This window comes from Podarcis raffonei, chromosome 11 (assembly GCF_027172205.1).
Source record: "Podarcis raffonei isolate rPodRaf1 chromosome 11, rPodRaf1.pri, whole genome shotgun sequence".
Taxonomy (NCBI): domain Eukaryota; kingdom Metazoa; phylum Chordata; class Lepidosauria; order Squamata; family Lacertidae; genus Podarcis; species Podarcis raffonei.
In genome coordinates, this window is record NC_070612.1 from 12,247,323 (window position 1) to 12,270,110 (window position 22,788).

Consider the following 22,788-nt stretch of genomic DNA (forward strand, 5'->3'; position numbering starts at 1 on the left):
CACTGTATTTTTAAAATGATCCCTATTATGGAATTCACCTTTTTCACAGCTGCCTGGCATCTTGATGGATATTGTTCATGAACTACTTCTGAACCATAGTTCTGTTCAAAAAATATGGTACAAAGTAAATAGGTTAACCTAATTTGGACTTGAAGAGCAATTAAGTGAAACCAAACCAGCAGTAAACAAGGGGGAAAGACACCCCTGCATTTTAGATCTTCTTTTCAGCTGGTGTTTTGTTTCTGTTTCCACAGGTCCGTTGAGGTTTCTATCCCAGACGGACTCCGTCACAGCATTTACAGGAGACACTGTTTTGTTAAAATGCGAAGTCGTAGGGGAACCTATGCCAACCATCCACTGGCAAAGGAACCAAGAAGATCTGGTTTTGAATCCTGGTGATACCCGTGTGGCAGTTCTGCCTTCTGGATCTTTACAAATTAGCAGAATTCAAGCAGGGGATGGTGGGATCTATAGATGCCTTGCAAAAAACCCTGCCAGTTCAAGAACTGGAAACGAGGCAGAAGTCAGAGTTTTGTCAGGTAAGAAGCTTTAAAAATATATGTAAAATCACTCATTAAAGTTATGGCATTGAAGTCTGATTACATCTGGTTTGCAATGCAAATTTACCCACCAATATGTGAATATCTTTAGAAGTGAACCCGTGAAAATTGACCTTTTTTTGCAATTTAAATTGTAAGTATTACCAGCTTATGTGCCTGTTTTCTGCCACTGTGGTCTCTTCACAAGGGCAGAGCATGCAACATGTAAATGTGACCTTTACAAAAGCAAATCCCATGAATACCTTCCCAGAGCACTGGGGGGAGGGGAAATGTCTTGCTTCAAGAAGAACCAACCAACCAATATATGGTGTTCTCAACTGCAGCCTTTGAATCTATTTCTCAGTTTCTCATGGGACCCTGGAACTATTCAATTTTCGTCTTCATTTCTGAACCACTATGTGGTGAAGGTGGGGCAGCGGGCTTTGTGCTGACCTACTACTAATAAATACAATTTTGAAGTCTTGATGTAAAAACAATCAAAAACAAAAACTGCAGATCTGTTTGATGCGGATAAGAAAATATTGTTACTCAGTATACGATATATTATTGGGGAGAGTCAATGTGGTCCAAATGAGGGAATGTTGCAGTATGGTATTGGATTTAAACCCCACTTCTGCCTGGAGTTTTGGATAACCTTGGCACTGCCATTCACTTTGCTTCAGTACCTCCTGCTTAAAAGGGGATTAATGGTCTGGTTGCTTGTAGAATAGCTTTGAGAGGTGCCTGGGGCAAACTTACCTTGTGAAGCAAATATGCCACAGAAATAGTTGGCAGTAACAGGGTTCTTATCTCCAAATCTGGCATAGCAACACTGGTACATGTTTTGTGCTTCCTGAACCTATAAATGAAATGGAAGCACAGCTACCCTTGGAAATTCACACTTCTCAGAGCTCTTTGATGCAGTTTTCCATCCAAAATGTGTGCACCAAAGTGCATGTATTAGTGAAAACAATGGACATCCTATTATGGGGGATTCGCCTGCAAAAAAGGTTAATATTGGGCAAAGGTGTGTCTAAAATTGCAGACATTCAGAGAAATGTACACAAAATGCAAAAGTTTTGAATAGTCTTTTTTAAAAAAGAAAAGTAAACTTTGTGAGTTGATACAGAAATGGAATTCAAATCAACTTGGTACTGAGCGGAAGACTGGGAAAAATAAGAATCTGAAAGAAACTGAAAGTGACAGATTCATCCATCCCTGTCCTTGCTAAATAAACTCTGAAATACAGGATGCTTTTATCTGAGAGAAGTAAAGTTTGACAGTTTCAGACTTCTGCTTTGTTTTCTGACGGGTTTCCCCAAAGAGCAATGGTTTTCAATGCACTAGCTAACTTCATTTGAAATGCCCCTCACTTCTTCAGGGCTGAGAAATGTCATTTGGACCAGGCAATCTGAACTGACACTTCCAAGACTTGAGGAGAAATAACAGTGGTGGGGCAACATGCTTTCAGCACTAGAGGAATATTTTCAGGCATAGGAAGAAAACAGAAACTAAGAGAGGCCTAGGGAACTTGATATGGCCAACTGGCCAAATCCCAACCTCCCCCATCACCCAAATGTGGCACCTAGGTGTGACTACCCTCCTGTCAGTCGCTGATGTCATAATGACACCCAGAAAATGACACCTGTCAAAATTAAAAGAAGGTTGTCAATCAACTGATTGGCGCTGGGAGGATGCCTTCAAAGAGACTCCCTCTAACTGCTGATCAGCTGATTGACAGTTACAGGGAACCCCTTTAAAGTCCCCACAGATGGCCTTGTGGGCCAAATGGGAAGGCTTGAAGGACCTAATTTGCTCCATGGGCTGGAGGTTCAACCTGCCACTGATGCATTAATTTCAATTACCGGTACCTCAATTTTTAAAAGCTTTTCATACAGGTATTTTTTTTAAAGAAAGCAAACAAATAATTGAGGACCGTGCAGCTCTTTTGTGTAACTATTTTCCCCCATTCATTACTAACGATATTGCATCATCATTAGCGGAAGATGACAATGAGCCTTTTCCACTTTTTGTTTTCCTCGAGTCTTTTCTCTTTTGTCTCTTCACTCCTAATGGAAAGAATTACAATTCAGAGACAATTCCAAGGCAATCAATGGAGCAAAAATGAAGAAAACCTTGTTAGTCTATTTCTTGTTTAACATTCTGGAGTCAATTGGCTTTTTAGATGATTCACTTCTATGCATAAAGGTGTTAATGTGGATGGGGGAGGGAGAGGGGATGAGATGGATACAAAGCAGCATTAAGAACAATAAAATAAAATTGCCATTCCATCTACAAAAAACACCCCCAACAAAACAAAATAAAACCAGAACAAGACAACAACAGGCTTTGCATATAAAGAGCTTGATGGTTGTTAAGCAACAGCTACATTAGATGAGCAGAAATTAAAACTTCACAGCTCCTTAAACACCACATAAAGCACCCCAGGTCCCAGTCAGCACTGGAAGACTTCATTCCCATTCAGGAGAACTGCTTTAGCATTTAAGCACAAAGGCATCCTCATTAGGCTGAATAAATTCTCTGAGACATGTCTCAGTTATAGCGACCCTCCATACCAAAAGTCTATTTTTTTAATACCTTATAGAAAGACATTATACACACCCAACAGGCCTGTTGGTGTGTGTGTTTATAATCACCCTATAAATCTTGCTCTGTGTTTGTGTGTGTCATGGGAGGTTCAAGAAAGTAGTTAAGCTCACCAACAGAAAACAGTCCTTTAAAGCAGAGTTGTTTTACTTGGCACACACAGAACACACACTCTGTATTTACACACTACATACAGGGTACACAAAGGCTTTTCTCCTGTCTGGTTCCAGAGAGGTTTCTGTTCTTCAAAGTCCTTGCTGAACAAAGTCCACATCCAAGTTCTAAGTCAATTTGCAGAGAGTCCTGCCATGACTCTGAGTCCTGAAGTCTGACAATTCCCCAAGTCTTCTTCTCAGATGAGCTCTTCTCAAAATGTTCTGATAATTCTGCAGCTCCACAAGGACCCACATCTTCCTGATAATGGCCAATGACTTGTGTCCCATGCTGTAATCTGAGCCCTTTAAACAGAAAGATATGTACCTAATCTGCCCAGTAATACTAATGAGGAAGTCACCAGATTCAGCCAGGTACATCTCAGGAATGAGCAAGCTCTTTCCTCACTAACTAATTGACTTAGAACTTGACTCCCACTAACACACATACTGCAACAAGCATTTTTCTACTGTCTACTAACAGCACATTTTTAGGCTTTCTGCTCTATGGGCAGCATCAAGAAAATCTCCATTACAAGGAACATTGATATTAATAGTATTTTGTAAGGGGGTTCTTAGGCAGTTGCCATAGCCCTTTAGCACTTCTTGGCTGCCATGTTTTTCAAGCCAGACCACGGAGACTGCCAGTCTCTTTACTGAGCCAATTGCAAGCAGTGTCAGCTGGTGTGACACGAAGTCTGTCCTATTTTGCTTCTGATACCTAATCACACCTTCCCAAAGAAACCAGAGGCTTTTTTGCTAGGGATAAAAGGAGATGAATTAAGAAAAGAGGATCATAAGTTATATATGTACGCCACGACCGCCGCTAGGATTCTAGTGGCTCAAAAATGGAAAACCCAGGAAATCCCAACTTTAATGGAGTGGCTGACAAAAATGTTTGAATACGCAGAATTGGCAAAAATGACCTATAAGATTCGGAACCAAAAAGTAACAAAGTTCGAATAGGAGTGGAGTAAATTTGTTGAGTATACATGGAATAATTGTACAAGCTTAAAGACTGCTGCAGGGTTAATATAAATCTTGTGACGTGGATAGAGTGTAAATAAGAATCTGTAAGAGAGGATTTTAATTGTGAAAGCCAAAGTAGGGACGGAAGGAAGTCCAGGCGCGATAATGCGTGATAAATAAGAAGATACAAAAATGTTGAATGTAAGAGTGTATGTTTTATTTAATCTTGTTTTGGAAAACCAATAAAAAGCATTTAAAAAAAATGATACCTAATCACAACTGCTTGCATGCCTTCTTACATTGCAAAGAAGACAAAGGCGGGGATATGTTTGCCATTCACTCAATAAATGTATTGATCCCATGGTAGGTGATTTTGAATGTTCTCATAGCAAACTATATGTGAAAGTCATCTTGAAATGTATGGAATTGGTTCAGTTGATTAATAAATTGCTTTAATGGGATTTTAAGAAATTGAGATGCTTATTTGGCCAATTCTTTAATTAAACTGAACTAACTTTTGGGACACGGTGGCACTGTGGGTTAAACCACAGAGCCTAGGACTTGCCGATCAGAAGGTCGATGGTTCAAATCCCCGCAGCGGTGAGCTCCCGTTGCTCAGTCCCTGCTCCTGCCAACCTAGCAGTTCAAAAGCACATCAAAGTGCAAGTAGATAAATAGGTACCACTCCGGCGGGAAGGTAAACGGCATTTCCATGTGCTGCTCTGGTTCGCCAGAAGCGGCTTAGTCATGCTGGCCACATGACCCGGAAGCTGTCTGCAGACAAACGCCGGCTCCCTCGGCCTATAGAGCAAGATGAGTGTCGCAACCCCAGAGTCAGTCACGACTGGACCTAATGGTCAGGGGTCCCTTTACCTTTACCTTTACTTTCCCTTTATAAAACAATATTCAGATGAGCCAGCTCAGCCCAGTGGTTCCATCGACCAAAGCATTGCTTAGATCCCATTATTATTATTATTATTATTATTATTATTATTATTATTACTTCCAGCAGTTTGAGACCAGCGGGCACTGCCTGGCTTTATATATATAAAAAAATCAACCCCACAATATTCGGATATTGTAACTAGTGGAGGATTTACACTAGACCTCCTGGGTACCCTCCCAATGAGAATGTTAGGCAGTTTTGTAAAATCCCCTCCAATACCAAACCCACACTCCTGTCCTACAGAACTTTCTCATTTTGTTTAGTATTTGTTTTGTGGAGGTTGGGGGGGAGACCCCTGGAGCAGATTTTAGGGGGACACAGGTAGAGGAGAGGAAGGGAAGCCTGGGTGTGCAAATGGAATTCATTTTGTGCAGTATTAGATGCAACCTATATCTTGCTAGGAGGAGTAGGGGAAAAAAATGAAAGATAGCCATCAGGCTGTCTCAGAACAATGAGCAACTAATTCAAATGGCAGTAGGGATGGGAAGGGGAGAAATAATTTTGCGCAGCTTTTATAAATAAATAAAAAATCTTCAGATAAAGAGGACAGCAAGACAGAACAAAGAAAGGCTGTGAAACTGCCTTGAACCAAAATTAGACCAATATGTTTGTTGCTCATTTCTAAGATTTCATAGTAAATCATTGGGTCCTAACCTGACAATTGCATATTTCTGAAGGTTCTTTTCTGGTTTCTGCATGCCTCCCCCCCCCCCCCGCTGCTTGTTTTTGAAATAGAATGTGTTCATGAACTGACCTTAACAGCTTTCTCTTTAATAATAAACAAAGCAACCCCACAATGTTTAACAGTTTGCTTAATCTTGCCCCAGATATAGCTGCAAGTCAAAGCACTTTTTTGGGGGGGGGGTAACATTTACTACCTAGGTCTGATCAAATGGTTGAAAAACTAGGAGAGTACTTGTTCTCCCATTTAAAATATACTAGACACACTTAATTGTCTTAATATGTTATACTTATGTACTAGTAATTTGGACCATAGTTGGAGTCTGTGGATGGAATCAAAGGCAGATTTCATGTCCATACAGGCCACAAAGAGTTTTCCCTATAGAGGTATGGTGTACTTCTTGGCTAGAAAGGACAGCATTAGACAGTGGTCTGATGTTGAGTGGTTCTCATGGAAAGCTGCCTGAGCTTCAGATAGTATATTATAGTCATTTAGAAAAGTTGTCAGTTTGTTACAGAGAAAGCGAGCATACAGCTTTCCTATAACTGAAAGCAGACTGATGGGCCTATAGTTAGAAGGTACGTTTGGCTGGCCTCTCTTGAAGATTGGGACTACTATTGCATGTTTCCAGCTAGATGGTACTTTGCCCGAGTTATTTACTATAGTAAAGAGTGCCGCCAGAAGAGGAGCCCACCAGTGCTGATTTGATATGATCAATTCAGCTGAGATAAAGTCGTTTCCTGGGGCCTAACCACTCTTCAGGTTCCCAATTAATGTATAGACTTCTTCCACTGTAACCGGGCTCCATTGTGGGAGAGGTGACAGTTCTGCCAAATCTTCATCATAAAAACTGGCAGGGAGATTTGAATTTTACATGAATATATTTCTAAAATGGTTCTCCCATACCTGACCTGGAATGGCACAGCTAGGGGCTGGGGAGCTATTAGTCAGGAAGTTGGAGACTTCCTGAGCAGACTGAGAGGTATCCCTTATCAAAATAGGATCTGTGCGTGCTCTCAGGATGTTGACTGCATGAGGCATATTTTATTGCATTGTGGACAATATGATCAAGCGAGGGAGCTATTGATTAAACCACTATTGGCAAATCAGCTGGGTCAATCTGAAGCCTATCTTCTGGACCACAAGTCCAACGATATCACAGTGGCTGTGGCAAAGTTTCTTTCAGTAGTCATACGGATCAAAGATCAACATACCATGACTTAACAAATAACGCTTTGGTCTCCCTTCCCTGGGGGTTTGTCTATATGAGTCTGTATTTTATTCTATATCTATGTTATGGGTCGTTGGACTGTAATAAAGATATACTTATGAGCTGCTAGTGAACTCTACCATGATGCCTTGCAGTTGATGCAGCTGCATCAAAATGAGGGATGGGGGACTTGTTGATGTCCAGATGATGCTATGAGTCCCATCATTCCTTATCACTAGCCATGCCAACTGGGGCAGATGGGAGTCAGATTCCAAAAACATCTGGAGGGCCACAAGTTCCTTTCCCTGCTCTACATGTTTGTTATCTAAACTACCATCCATTTTGTATTGGCCCTAGTTGCTATTTAAGGTTGCAGGTCATGACACTCCAGTAACTGCCACGGTTCAAGCTGATAGAATTCCCCATACGCAAGACCTAACAAATGGGGAAGTGCTGCAGCCCAGTGTCAGAACATCTGCTTTGCATACCGAAGGTCACGGGTTCAGTTCCCAGCATCTCCTTGTAGAACTGGGAGACACTTGTGCCTGAAACCCTGGAGATCTGCTGCCCCTCAGTGTAGACAATACTGAACTAGGTGGACCATTGTCCTGACTCAGAATAAGGCAGTTTCATATAAAAAGGAAATGTGATAACTGTTAGAATTCCTGCTCCATGATTGCAGTCATGGGATTTTTGTCTGTCACATGACGGTGAATGTTTTGACTCCACAAAGTGGGAAGTCACGGAGACAGGATGTTTGTGTTACTGTGTTCTGTGAAGTGGGACTACAGTGGTACCTCGGGTTACATATGCTTCAGGTTACAGACGCTTCAGGTTACAGACTCCGCTAAGCCAGAAATAGTACCTCGGGTTAAGAACTTTGCTTCAGGATGAGAACAGAAATCATGATCTGGTGGCGCAGCGGCAGCAGGAGGCCCCATTAGCTAAAGTGGTGCTTCAGGTTAAGAACAGTTTCAGTTAAGAACGGACCTCCAGAATGAATTAAGTACTTAACCCGAGGTACCACTATATTGTCCTTTGTTCTTTTTCTCTTTGCTGTTTGATGCTAGAGAGTGAGCCATGTTGCAGTGCTCTGTGTGTGTTTATATGTAAATAAAGTAGATTAGCCAAAATGCTGAATTCTGTTACACAAGCTGCAAAGAATCTGTGGATCCCTAAGTGTGCTGATGTCTGTTGGCATCGGTTGCTGTGATGTTCAGGCTGAAGAAAGCTAATGAAGCTCCCAAACAATCTACCAGGAGGGAAATAACATGCCAGTTGGGCATGTGTCTCAGCCAGGGTCCTACTCGAGTGTAGGACCAGCTCCTGTCTTCTTAGCTATCTGTCTATCTATCTGAAGCATAAACATCCTGAAGTTTTCTGTGGGACTGAGCTGACACTTCTCTGAAAAGAATTCTCTGGTGGTGGTTGCTGCCGCTGCTGCTGCTTTTTCGTCATCAAGCTCCTCCTGAACAGTAGGAAAAATTCAGCCTTTCCCTGGAGAATATGAAATAAAATACCCTGCCCCAGTTTCTCCACCTGTGAATAGAAAAGATCCAGTTTGATATTGCTTAATATTTCAGCAAACCCCACACTTGGGTGGCTTTAAGTGATGATCATACAAATTCAGAAAGGATAGGGCTATCAATGGCTACTAGCTATGATAACTATGTTCTACTTCATACTTCTGAATACCAGTTGAAGGTGAGCAGAGCACTGCTACGTTCCTTTCCAGCTTGCAGGCTTCCCACAGGCATCTGGTTGGCCACTGTGAAAACAGGATGCTGGCGCAAGTGAGCCTGATCGCACAGTCTCTTCTTATGTTCTTAAGCAATGAGCTTGGGTACATGGTCCTTCCAACCCTCCTTTCTTAAGGCTACATTCAACTCAGTCATACCCAATGGAATCTAGGGAGTCAAGTTAGTCACACCCATCAATCTCAGAAGGTCCACTCTGAATATGACTTATTTGGGATCAACCCATACCCCATGTGAACTAGCCATTTCACTTGATGAATCTCCCTGAGAAACAACTCCCAAGTTCTCCATAACTTTAGGTCCCCCTCCCCTTTTTTGCTGTCAGTTCTAAATAGGATTCCACAACCATGCCTAGAACTTTGTTCCAATACAAGCATTATTCACTGTGAATGACAAGATAGGTGAACAAAAAGAAACACAGACATGACCACACATCCTTTGGCAGTGAGTCACTTTGGGATGAAATTGCTCCATGAACTCACAAGAATAATAGAGTTATAAGAGCCAGAATGAATAGCTGTCGGGAAAGAGTTGACTTTCACTCTGTCTACACAGAGCACATTGGCCTGTGGCCAGGTGAGGGTTTTGTCCACTGTCGATTAAAGAAATTTGCACCTGTGTGATCAATCTGAGATTGATAGGATTGCTGTTCTTTGCTTAAGATATGCGAAGCACCGGCCTGAGTCATAGCAAGAGGCTTAAGGGTGTCATGTAATTTGGAGCTGAATCTATTTGAAGAAGGAGATGATATTCAGAGGTTCCACAGCAGACTGAACTCTGTGTGCTTTGATGCGATGGTTGGCGGAGGTATCGCCCAAAAGGTTACCTGACAAATGTAGGACTTTATTGTTTGCTTTGATTCACTTTGCAATGTGCGGGCTTGGAAAGCAATCAAAAAGAACAAGGAGCCTGTTGCTGGGTGTTTTGCTGTCTGTTTCAAAAAAGTCAGCCCTCTTCGCATCTGAAACCCACATACTGCCCCACTCTCGCTTCTGGTTTATCTTTGCTTCTCAGGATTTCATCTTTTGTCCAGGACTCCTTGCCTTGCCTCTGTGTGTGTGTGTGTTTAATGAGGCCCTTCCTATTGTTTTTGACCCCCCTCAGCACTTTCTGTTGCCCTCCTGTTTTCCCTTCCCCTGCCTTAGATCTGAGCACCTCTGCCAGAGACATGGCTTAGCTGAGGTCTTACAGAGTGCACAGCTCAGGAGTTAAACAGCTGCCATGAATCTCCACCAGCATCTCCAGGTGTGATGGGAGAGACTCTCCCTGAAACCCTGGGGAGCTGCTGCCAGTCAGTGTAAACCAGTGTTTCTCAAACTTGGGTCTCCAGCTATTGTTGGACTACAGCATCCCTAGCTAGCAGGACCAGTGTTCAGGAATGATGGGAGTTTAGTGCAGCAACAGCTGGAGACCCAAGTTTGAGACCACTAGTGTAGACAGTGCTGAGCTAGGTGGACCAATGATCAGACTCAGCAGCTTTTTGTTTACCCCTCTTGGGGTCTATCTCCACCACCTGAGGCACTGCAGGGATGCTGCCCAGCCTTAGAAGCAAATGCTTATTGTCTCTCAGTGGATTCTTGATGCACCATGAGACAGGAGTGTGCCCAGCTGAATCATTCTTAAGGATGTGGTTCTGTGGTTCACATAAATCAGGCTTGAGTTCAAATAAGTCCATGGGTGTGATGAGTCAGAGTCAGGTTCATGGCTATCACCTTGGGTTAAGTATCAACAAAACTGGTTGACTTTTTTTCAGGTGGTTTCTATGGTTTTAAGCCTTGGATATCATTCATGGCTAGGGCCATGATGCTGCTTATCCAGCACATTGCCTGTGACATCAGGACAGCTCATCCAATCACTACCATTTCCATAAAATCCCAAAGCACTGTCAATGGTATCTTCTAGAGCAGGTGTGGGGAACTTTTGGTCTTCCAGATATTACTGAACTACAACTGCCATCAACCATGACAGTTGGCCATGCTGGCTGGGCCTGATGGGAGCTGTATTTAGCAACATTTGGAGGACCACTTCTGATCTAGATCATTTTTACCCAGCTGTTCAGTGAGCTCACATACAATTTGATAACAAAACATATAAATTGTTTTGTGGCTGTGAACTTCCCCTCTGCCAGTTGTTTCACAAATGGATGCAGGACAGAGTGAGGACAAATTGAAACAAATGAGATGGGTTACTAGAGAGAGGACCTTTTCAGTATTGGTATCCCATAGTGGTCTTCCTAGTGCCCACTTGATGACCTTTTTAGGTGTCAGGTGCATGCATTTTCAGTCTCTCTCTCTCCCCTGCTTTTTATACATATATTTTATGGACGTCATTTTCTGTTGCTAGTCCTATTCTGGGTGAGATTATAGTTTCCTTTTCTGTTTTATGTTTTTTTAGTATTTACTTGTGAGCCACCCAGAGGGCACTTGTCATTGGGTGGTGTATAAACATTGGAAATAAATAAATAGACAAATGAATGAATGAATGAATGAAAATAAATTAAAACACTATGTGTTTACAAACTGAAAGACATTACATAAAATGGGAGGATGGTGAGAAAGGAAGGGGGGAATTGATTACCAATAGTAGTTCTAAAGTCAGCTGGAATGGAAGCCGTTCAAAGACAGAAGGAACTCAGTGGAGTTCGTCTTTCAGCAGTGCTGTTCGGATGACCCTCTCCTTTCCATCGCTTCTGTGGCTTCAGCCTGCTGACAAATGACAGCTGAAGGAGAGACATCTTACTGGGCCTGGGCCTTTCAGTGGAGTTGATGGAATGAGTCCTGCTTATTCACTGCAAGTCCACTCTGCAGTGTATGGGGGAGAAAACACACACACACACTAAACATGGGATAATGTGAAGATCTTGCTATGCATTCTTTGCCTGTGTAAGAGACTTAAAATACTTAAAACTACCAATGCACTTGAGTGATAAGCAGCAAAGGCTTCTCTTTTCCTTCCTTCCTAGGCTTAGAATCATAGAATCATAGAGTTGGAAGAGACCACAAGGGCCATCGAGTCCAACCCCCTGCCAAGCAGGAAACACCATCAGAGCACTCCTGACATATGGTTGTCAAGCCTCTGCTTAAAGACCTCCAAAGAAGGAGACTCCACCACACTCCTTGGCAGCAAATTCCACTGTCGAACAGCTCTTACTGTCAGGAAGTTCTTCCTAATGTTTAGGTGGAATCTTCTTTCTTGTAGTTTGGATCCATTGCTCCGTGTCCGCTTCTCTGGAGCAGCAGAAAACAACCTTTCTCCCTCCTCTATGTGACAACCTTTTATATATTTGAACATGGCTATCATATCACCCCTTAACCTCCTCTTCTCCAGGCTAAACATGCCCAGCTCCCTTAGCCGTTCCTCATAAGGCATCGTTTCCAGGCCTTTGACCATTTTGGTTGCCCTCCTCTGGACACGTTCCAGTTTGTCAGTGTCCTTCTTGAACTGTGGCGCCCAGAACTGGACACAGTACTCCAGGTGAGGTCTGACCAGAGCAGAATACAGTGGCACTATTACTTCCCTTGATCTAGATGCTATACTCCTATTGATGCAGCCCAGAATTGCATTGGCTTTTTTAGCTGCCACGTCACACTGTTGGCTCATGTCAAGTTTGTGGTCAACCAAGACTCCTAGATCCTTTTCACATGTACTGCTCTCAAGCCAGGTGTCACCCATCTTGTATTTGCGCCTCTCATTTTTTTTGCCCAAGTGCAATACTTTACATTTTTCCCTGTTAAAATTCATCTTGTTTGTTTTGGCCCAGTTCTCCAATCTGTCAAGGTCGTTTTGAAGTGTGATCCTGTCCTCTGGGGTGTTAGCCACCCCTCCCAGTTTGGTGTCATCTGCTTGTTACTTTTTCAATTCATGCATTATGAATACTAATAACCCAGCCTTCACCGTGTTGTCCAAGGGCAAGGAACATATGGAATCAATCTAGCAAATGAAAACAACATACAACATACGTTATGTGCAAGTTCTGCCTTCCAACAGATTGAGGTGTTCTCAGATTCATAGAGATATAGGAAGCTGTTCAGATCATTGCTCAATCTTACTCAGTATTGTCTACACTGATTGGCACCTACTGTTCAGAGATTCAGGCAGGGCACATTCCCAGTCCTATGTGCAGATGTCAAGAATTAAACTTGTGTGCAAAGCAGGTAAAGGTAAAGGGACCCCTGACCATTAGGTCCAGTTGTGGTCGACTCTGAGGTTGTGGCGCTCATCTCGCTTTACTGGCCGAGGGAGCTTCCAGGTCATATGGCCAGCATGACTATGCCACTTCTGGCAAACCAGAGCAGTGCACGGAAATTCCATTTACCTTCCCACCGGAGCAGTACCTATTTATCTACTTGCACTTTGACGTGCTTTTGAACTGCTAGGTTGGCAGGAGCAGGGACCGAGCAACGGGAGCTCACCCCATCACGGGGATTCGAACCGCCGACCTTCTGATCGGCAAGCCCTAGGCTCTGTGGTTTAACCTACAGTGCCACCCGCATCCCGTGTGCAAAGCACAGACTCCACTATTTAATAATAATAATAATAATAATAATAATAATAATACCACCTCCTTTTTGAGAAGAAATACCAAGGCAGTTCACAAACACACAAAAGCCAACAGCAGAATAGCAAGCAAAACTGAATTATAAAAATATAACTACCCATAATTAAAGCACGTAGTAGAACAATTTCATTAAAACATCCATAATTAAAATGTATATTAAACAAGCTCATTAAAATAGCATAACAGTTAAAAATGATGATTTCTGCCCCCCACCCTTTCCCCTCCCACATGCTCTGCCTCTTTTATAAGTTGCAAGCCTATGGCAAGAACTTTTCAGCATTACAGGTCCAGAAACAAAGGAGCCCCATGGTTTATAGGCAAAGGTGAACACCTTTTCAAAGCTACACACATTATAGTACATACGAAATAAAATGCAAGGTAAAACAGTTTACTGATACAAGATGTGGCCAAGTTGTACTTCAAGGAAAGCCTGAATAGGTGTGGATGCATTGACCACATGGGCAAAAATGGTTCACCGGGTGTCATTCTAATGTCAGGCAACTGGCAGCTGTTTGCACCCATATGGCAAGCTTGGCCTATGGAGGTGGTGGAGACAAGATTCTGGTCCATGGGCATTACCCAGCTCCCTCTCCATGTTCTTGAGGCACCAAAGCATAATGCTGTGTTTGAGTGTTTACCCAGTGTCCAAAGGGAAGGAATTCTGTTAGGCAATTGTTAGTGAGGTCCTGAGAGGCTAGCACTACATTCACACTTGATGAATGGCAGGAAATTATGTCAGAACTTGCAGTGAGGGAACATGTGATGCTCCACAGGTGAGGAACACTTGAAAAAATATGAAATCAGTCGGCATACTCGACCTGATGAAAATTATGATGCTCAAAGACATGCATCTTCAACAACTATCTGGCCATAGCAATCTTTCTGTCCATTTGCATTGTTGTCTGCTTTCTTTATTCTTTTCTATTTCTCTTCTCTTTAGTAGTCCAAATTCAACTAAGCTTTCCCATCTCAAATTTCCTTTTGACCTGTTATCCCTGGGAGAGGACCATTACCTTTATGGGATGGGAGGGGAAGCCTTTCAAACAATATTCCCTGTATAGGGGAGTTTTTAATGTTTAATGTTTTATTATGTTTTGTATATGCTAGAAGCCAGCCATAGTGGCTGGAGCAAACCAGTCAGATGGGCGGGATACAATTAATATTATTATTATTTATTTATTTTCTGGGCAACCTTCCAAGGCTCTCTAGAGAGTGATGTGAGTGGTCAGAGGCAAAGTGGGCAGGCAGGGCATAAAACACACGTGCTTTGAGCAGTGGGCTAGTTTGTACACAAACTCACACACATTTCTCTAGCTTCCATCCAGCGGCACTATCAAGAGTTCAAGGGCACTTATGAGTCATGCAAAAACAACTGGGAGAAAATGTAGGGCTGAGGCAATATCTCCCCCAATAGCCCACACTCTGGAGACTAGCAGAAAGTGCTGTGTAAGACATTTATGCCAGAAAGTCAGTTGCAAGAAGATGAGCTAACTGGTGTCTTCTATGCCGGGAAGTCTAACACGCATATGAGCTGTGTCTGTTTTTAAATTTGCACGTTTGCAAGAAATCTGCACATGGTTGTAGTTTGCGGCAGACAGGACAGGAGGTGGGGGAAGCTAAAAAGTTCTGTTTCTCTTGCCTACATGAGTATGGTCCCACTTTCTTTGCCTGCTTGAGTAAGCCTGTAAGAAGTTGTTTGTCGCATACTGTTATGTACTGAGTTGAATAGGATCCAAATGCAGCAGTCTTATTGGTCCTACAACAATAGGATCCAAAATGCAGCAGTCTGATTGGTCTGCAGGAGCCACCCAATCCAACTCCAGGTGGAATTGAATCCGCAACCTGATTGGCCTACAGGAGAATCCCTGAATTAGCCAATCACATGGGGCCCATTGTGTAAATAATGTATATAAAGCAGACGTTTCGGGGGAACTTCCATTCCTCACTATGAGCTGAAAAAAGAGCATGAAATCCACACTCAACTCCTAGTATATTTCACATACTATAAAAGGAAGCTATAGAGAACAAGGAGGGGCTCAGCCTTTGGGAGAGATCCCACTGCAGCCCCTTCACAGGTGAATAAATTCTGACCTTCCCCGGAGAACCAAGTGTCTGGGAAAAACCTGCAATAGGGCCAGTGAGGGATGTGGGCTGGGGCGATAGGCAGGGATGGGAAACCTGCAGAAAGTTCCAGTGGCCACATAAAGAAGCTTGAAAAGGCAGGTTTCCAGGTTTGAGGTTTCCCATCCCTGCTTCGTGGCTTCTCACTGATACCTGGATGGGCACCATGGGATCAGGTAGATCAGTGCTCGGATCCAGTATGGTGAAATGTGTTTATATTGAAAGAGGTATTACTACATTGAAAGAGGTATTATATTGAAAGAGGTATTACTACTGTCTTGGAGCCAGGAAGGCCAGCCTGCATGCCACAGAGAGCAGAGTGTATCCTTTTCTTCACAAACAAGGAAAAAATAATAACAAGCAGTTAATAATAATAAAAAAGGAGTCTGACTTTGCTCCAGTGAACATTAACTTCAGAGTTCATGGAGTATGAATTCAACATGCTTGATTGGATTAATGCAAAAAATAAATAAATAAATAAAAATGTTAATCTAATATTTTTGTCTTGCCTCTGGTTAAAACAGCCATAAATTTGATAATGCATTTTTGAAAACACTCTCTGAGTGAGATCACAGTATGAATTTGATTATCCTTTTACCTGCTTATTGCTTTATCCTGTTCCTTATCACATCATTTAGTTGGCTTTCTGGAGCCCGGCTTGAATTTCCATCATGAGAGCAGGGTGGGGAGGGAGTCAGACCTCCAGACAGGTTGCTCGCACTGTGGTTATACACCTTAATGCATTATATAAATTGAGAGATGAGTATCACTTTAATGACGGATTTCTCTATCGTGGTTTACAGTAGGTTTCCTTCCCTAGTTGGATTAGCAACACAGCCCCAAAGGCCCAATGGCAAGGCATTCAATTTGACATTTCCATTCTGACAAGAGAGAAAAGAAAAGTCTTGTTTTGCCATTTGGTTTTTAAAGATGCACACAAATCTTCATCTTTTTTTCCATTTTCCATCTTTTTTTTTTTTTACAAATTAACAAATATAAATCATCCTGGGAGGCTTTTTGTCGATAGATCAGGGTGAAGATACTTTAAAGAAATAAAGAGCTTGTCGTATTCTCCAGCCAACCCAAGAGAGGCAGGAGGGAACTCACTCATCTCTGTGTTGTGCCTTTTAAAATAACATCACTGGTCTTGCCTCAGCCTACCTGCCTCCACCCCTCCTGCCTTGCTAGTGCTTTTTGCCTGTTGTAGATTTTGAAATGCATACCATCCAACATTTCTCCAGTGAAAATAGGGGTGTCCAGTGCTATTATTCTAGAAAAAGAGGTGCCAGAGCTCACCATGAATGCCCTCCTTGTTCTCTTATAATGGCAATGGTGCTCGCCTGAGAGGTGCTGGAACTGAGTTTTGGTGAGTTTCAGCTGAAAAAGAGCCCCGAGGATGTCCTATTCCATACCTTCCAACATTTCCCCAGTGAAAATAGGGATGTCCAGTGTTATTATTCTAAAAAGAGGTGCCAGAACTCACCATGAACGCTTCCCTTGTTCTCTTGTACAGTGGTACCTCGGGTTACAGACGCTTCAGATTACATACGCTTCAGGTTACAGACTCCACTAACCCAGAAATAGTACCTCAAGTTAAGAACTTTGCTTCAGGATGAGAACAGAAATCGTACTCTTGTGGCGCGGCAGCAGCAGGAGGCCCCATTAGCTAAAGTGGTGCTTCAGGTTAAGAACAGTTTCAGGTTAAGTACGGACCTCTGGAACAAATTAAGTACTTAACCTGAAGTGCCACTGTAATGGCAATGGTGCCCACCTGAGAGGTACCGGAACTGAGTTCCATCAAATTTTGACTGGGGAAAAAAAGCCCTGGGGACGTCCTATTCCATATCCTCCAACATTTATCCGATGAAAATAGAGACATCCTATGGAAAAGCAGAACATTTCGGGATCAAATCAGAAACCGGGATGGCTTCTGTAAATCTGGGGCTGTCCCTGGAAAACAGAAACACTTCAAGGGTCTGGAATTGATGGCAGGGACTTTTCTGTTTTATTGGTCTAGGAGCAAAGAATCAGGCTGTTTGTGAGACAGAGTTGAATCCTTTCCCAAAGGCCCTTTTATACTTGCTAGCATCCTGCCTCCAGCCTACTGTAATTAATATGTCACAATCCTACCCATCTCCTCTGTTCTGTACAGAAATGGTGATCAGGTGGAGTCACCCTGTTCACCCTGTGGCTTCTCAAACCACCAGCAGCTATCTGCAAATCAGGAGGGTGGCACTGGGGTTTCACATCTTTGTAGAAACTGAGCAAACTGCAAAGGCACTGAGGAGCAAGTTACTAAGTTCCAATTGTAACCTGTTGCACATAGTGATCTGCACTAGAGAGCTTTGGGCTTTATGCAGGAGTATTCAGGAGATGGTGGCTTTTCCATTTTAATCACATTTAGGAATGGGGAGTATGAGGCATTCTGTCTCATCAGTGTCATATTAATGGAACCTCGCTAGGTTGCTAGGATGAAGTGCTGCTTTGCAAAACAATGGAATCAAATTTGCACCAGCCTAATGCATTGTATTTGTTGATTATGTTTCAGTGGAAATTGCAATTGTGGCATGGTCGTTTGCCTTCAGCTAAACAAAACTGCCTGGTGCACTCCAACAGGAAGTAATTCGGGGCCACAAAGAAGGTTGTGCAATTCTCTAGCAAAATAAATTGTTGTTCTGAATGACTCCTTCAACTTTCATGGTTCTGTGCAGTGTGACTCAAAGCGAGCAGTGACAAATCAGTCTCCCTTGTGAAGCATCATCCATTCATCTGGAGTAGTTACAGCCAAATTCCATAAAATATCCCAGCCCTCTCACACAATAGTAGACAATTCCTCCTTTCAACGAACACAAAAAGGGCTCCTGTTATTACACTTCAATTTGATTGCACATTAAAAAACCTTCCAAATCTTTCTAGTGTTTTATTATACTGATGTAAAGCCTATCCTTGATTTAATTAAAGAATTGTGGGTTGATGCTTTACTTCTCTGTCTCCTTTCTCAGTGTTTTTTTTTGGGGGGGGCGGTTTTGCATAGCAAGGACATTCATTTAGGCAATCGGCAATGTAGGGAACAGGAAAGTTTTAATGATAATGACAGAGCACATTATGTTAATCAGGAGGGGGGGATCTAATATACATCTGGGGTTGAGACACTTTCTTCTGTTTTGAACTACTTCTTCACAGAAAATATGGTAGTGACTGCTGGGTTTAGAATGATTGCTTGCCTACTTTTGAAAATTTGAAGAAAATGGGGGATAGAACCACAGTTAGGTTACTGCTAAATCGTGTGTGTGTGTGTGTGCGTTCAATGGGGAGATAACAAAATAAAGTTTGGTTCTCATATCTGTTCAGATGAGATGTTAACTAAAAATAAGTAGGGTGGGGGTGCTTCTTAAGTGCCTCACTTTGGATCTGAAATGACTTCTAATTTCCAGTCTGTACCAGATCCAGTGTTCTGCTTTCCAGTATATATGGTGGTTTTTCAGGGATTCCCCTCTTGTCTGCAAGGTGTGAACACACTTAACATTACATTTCTTAATCTGTGCTCTGGCTTTGCCAGTACAGAACACTGCTACAGAGCCTCTTCTGAAAATGAGGGGAGGGGTTGTGGGCGGGAGCTGAGCTCCGCCTCAATCAGGGGGCGTTAGCCCCCTGTCATTCACTCACCTGGCTGGCGCACCACGCCCATGGGCAAGCGCCCAACCAGGTGCCTTGGAAGGGGCGTGGACTGCAGCTTAACTAGCTGCTGCGCCAGCCACGCGGCCCTCACTTTGCCGTCCCGTCGCGAGTCAGCTCCACCTACTGGTGAATAAACCCCCCTTTTAGACTCACCCCCCTCTCCGAGTGGGTGGAGTCAACTGACGTGATCCAATGCCTAAGCCAATACCTTTTCACTTGCTGTAATCAATAAAGTTGTGGCCTTTTCTTGCCCATTAACCTTACATCACGTGTCCGTGTGTTTTCATTCCACTACGCGGGGATCGGATCCTTGAACCACAAATCTCTGTTATGAGCAAGAGCCATCCCTGAACTATACTTTCTAAACTCCAGTCTGTGTTCAGTAATAGGGCTGTCAACCAACTGAAAAATATTGAGTTGCATAGCCATGGAAGCTTTTTGGGAAATTCCTCCCCCCCTTAAAATATGTATTTCACCAAACCTCATTTATTTATTTGTTTTTTAGGAACTGGAACTACTGTGAGGCAACTAGCACTCATGGTTAAAAAGGAAATATAAGTTTTAATATTTTATTTTTCATTCCCTATTGGAGGAACACACCAGAACCAAAACACAGCTTTGCAAAATGCACGAGTATGGCATTAACTTTCAACCTCTCCAATTAAAATTGACCCTTCATTAATCATCAAAAGCTTTAGTTGCTGGATTTGCCCATTAAGCCTAGAATCAGGCTGCAATCCTGCACCCACTTACCTGGAGCAGCTGGACAAGGGAATGCAGGAGTGGTGATGTCATCAGTTGGAGCACCGGGGTTACTGATGAGTCTCCTTGCTCTGGCAAGAAAATAAACTCTAAGAGTTTAAGTCATAGCAATCTTTGCAAGCTTGTGTGCATTTCTAATTAAAGGCTTAAGTTTACATTTCAGTGGGCAGGAGATCTTTTGCTAAAGCTCAATTTGTTTTGCAAGTTTAATCCATACATTCGGACGTAAGCATCACTGAGCTCAATGAAGCTTACTCCCAGGAAACTATACGTGGGGCTGGAGCCATGCTGCTGGGAAGTTTATCATATGCTAGGACTCCATGAAAGTGTCACAATTTTTCATAGCATTTATTTCTACAGAAGCCTGCATTTCTTGATTCCCCTATGGGGGAATGTCATAATGCACTTGTATTTTAAAATTTACCACTAGACCAGTGCCTGGTAGTAAGTTGCATTAAACTCAGTATGACTTATTTCTGAGTCAAACTCTGTAGAGTTACGCTTTCATTTAGTATGTAAATCGCTGTTCACTTCTCTGGATTCAAATGTTTATCCTGTATTTCATTTTCTGCTGTCTTTCTGCTCCCTTATTCTAGTGTGTGTGTGTGTGTGTGTGTGTGTGTGTGTGTGTGTGTGAATTTTCTCTCTTGCAGTGAAACGGAAGATTTCCCACTGAGAATATTTAAATACTCCTCCCCGCTGCTCCTAAGACAAATGGTGTGATTATTAAGTAATAACCATTCCTTTTCCTTTCGTAGATCCCGGGTTGCACAGGCAACAATTTTTCCTGCAGAGACCGTCAAATGTGGTAGTTGTCGAAGGGAAAGACGCTGTGCTGGAATGCTGCGTCTCTGGCTATCCAGCCCCAACATTTACGTGGCTGCGAGGAGATGAAACAATCCCATTCAGGTACCTAGTTCCTCAGTTTACAACAATGCATTGGGAAGAGCAAATCTAGAATTCTGCTGCTCGCTTTTGGATCAGCTGTTTTCTCCCATGTGGGAATACCATTGCTGAAAGGAGAGAAAATTATACGTCTGCTGGACCCCTACACATGGGAAGGAGTGAATAGCCCTCCCACTGAATATAATCGATCATTCATGCTTATGATATTGTATAATTTCTTTTTAAATTGACGTGAGCTACCAGGAACAGTGGAGAGAGTGGGATATAAATCTTCTAAGACTAACAAAGCCATCCTATCCGTTCCCTTATTTTAAACCAAGTTTTCTTGCCAATATTCCAGGTCCAAAAAGTATTCATTGCTGGCTGGCAGTAACTTACTGATATCTAATGCAACAGATGATGATTCTGGGACGTATACTTGTGTGGTCACCTACAGGGAGGAGAACAGTAGTGCTTCAGCTGAGCTATCTGTTTTGGGTGAGTACAGAGAATTCTATATCTTTTGCGGAGTCCTTTGTGGTCTGAAAAAGTCCTTTGCATCTGAAGAAGGATTCACTGCACTTCCAGATGGGTATTTATTGTGGAGGCTCACACAAAGTATCCAGACTATGTCACTGGCATAAAAATGCTGGCTTATACTGTATCTTCTCCCCACCTTTAATACGATTTATACTTTCAAGGGCTAATCTGATAAGTGAAAAAACAAAAACCTGTTACTTGTTTGCTATATCACAATGACTGGTTTGCAAATTAACTGGAACACCCTCAGATTTCTTTGTTATTATTGGGTTTTCTTTCTGAATCTCAGTCAGGTTGAAAGACATCTTCACATGCCTACAATGCCATGAAAAACATTCAATTGTGTTTATTCTCAAATTGAATTCCAAATATTGTCTCTGTGGTTGGGTGACTTTTTAGCTCTGTGGATAAGATGATTTTCCTGTGTTTGCTTTCTTCCTCATTATGTTGAGTTTGTTGGGTTCTTTTATTGTTGTTTAGTCGTGTCCGACTCTTTGTGACACCATGGACCAGAGCACGCCAGGCACTCCTGTCTTCCACTGCCTCCCGCAGTTTGGTCAAACTCATGCTGGTAGCTTCGAGAACACTGTCGAACCATCTTGTCCCCTTCTTCTTGTGCCCTCAATCTTTCCCAACATCAGGGTCTTTTCCAGGGAGTCTTCACTTCTCATGAGGTGGCCAAAGTATTGGAGCCTCAGCTTCAGGATCTGTCCTTCCAGGGAGCACTCAGGGCTGATTTCCTTCAGAATGGCTAGTTGCACCTGACCTTGGCAGGGCAGCACTGACGACTGTACTCCGGCAGAGATCAATGAGGGAAAACATCCTGGGAAAGCATTGGACCAGGTTCAGACTCAAGCTCACCCCAAATGCTCCCAGGGGCTCTGGTGTGGCCCTCACCCCTGGATGGGGATTGGACAAAAGCAAGTTGAGCCCCTGGATTCCTTTAACAGAATACCCTTTGCGCATTGGAGGGGTAGGTGTGACAACATCTCCTCCACAGCACATTGAACCAATGCCTACCCGCCAAACCTTACATAGTTGTGATGATCTGCTATGCAGCAGGAGAAACCCAAGTGGCGCCAGCCAATCAGCCAAATGAGAAAATTCCTACCGGGCCCCTGTCCCCAAATCAGACAACTCATGGCGGCATAGCAAGGTCATAATGAACCCTAAATATAGGAAGGCTGGGCAGGTGATCCGATGCACGAGGCGAAAAGAGGAAGCTCAACGCAACGTGCAGCGGTATATACAGGTCCCTTAGTTAATTGCATGAAACGATCCCATTGGCGGCCAGAATTACCCCAGCAACCGAGGGACCACCAATCAAGTTGTTGTGGCTATCCAATTGCTCCCACCCACAACAGCAGTGAGGGCAGTCTTGA

General features: G+C 42.9%; 1 protein-coding gene across 4 annotated transcripts in view; it reads left to right on the plus strand.

The window, feature by feature from the left end:
- Positions 1 to 22,788, plus strand: part of DCC (DCC netrin 1 receptor) — a 921,347-nt gene that overhangs the window by 445,875 nt on the left and 452,684 nt on the right. For all 4 annotated transcript variants that reach the window (XM_053408811.1, XM_053408815.1, XM_053408813.1 and 1 more), the window contains exons 3-5: positions 255 to 539; positions 20,740 to 20,890; positions 21,228 to 21,364. In XM_053408811.1, coding sequence (XP_053264786.1) covers positions 255 to 539; positions 20,740 to 20,890; positions 21,228 to 21,364 — 573 coding nt within the window. The remainder of the gene's footprint in view (positions 1 to 254; positions 540 to 20,739; positions 20,891 to 21,227; positions 21,365 to 22,788) is intronic.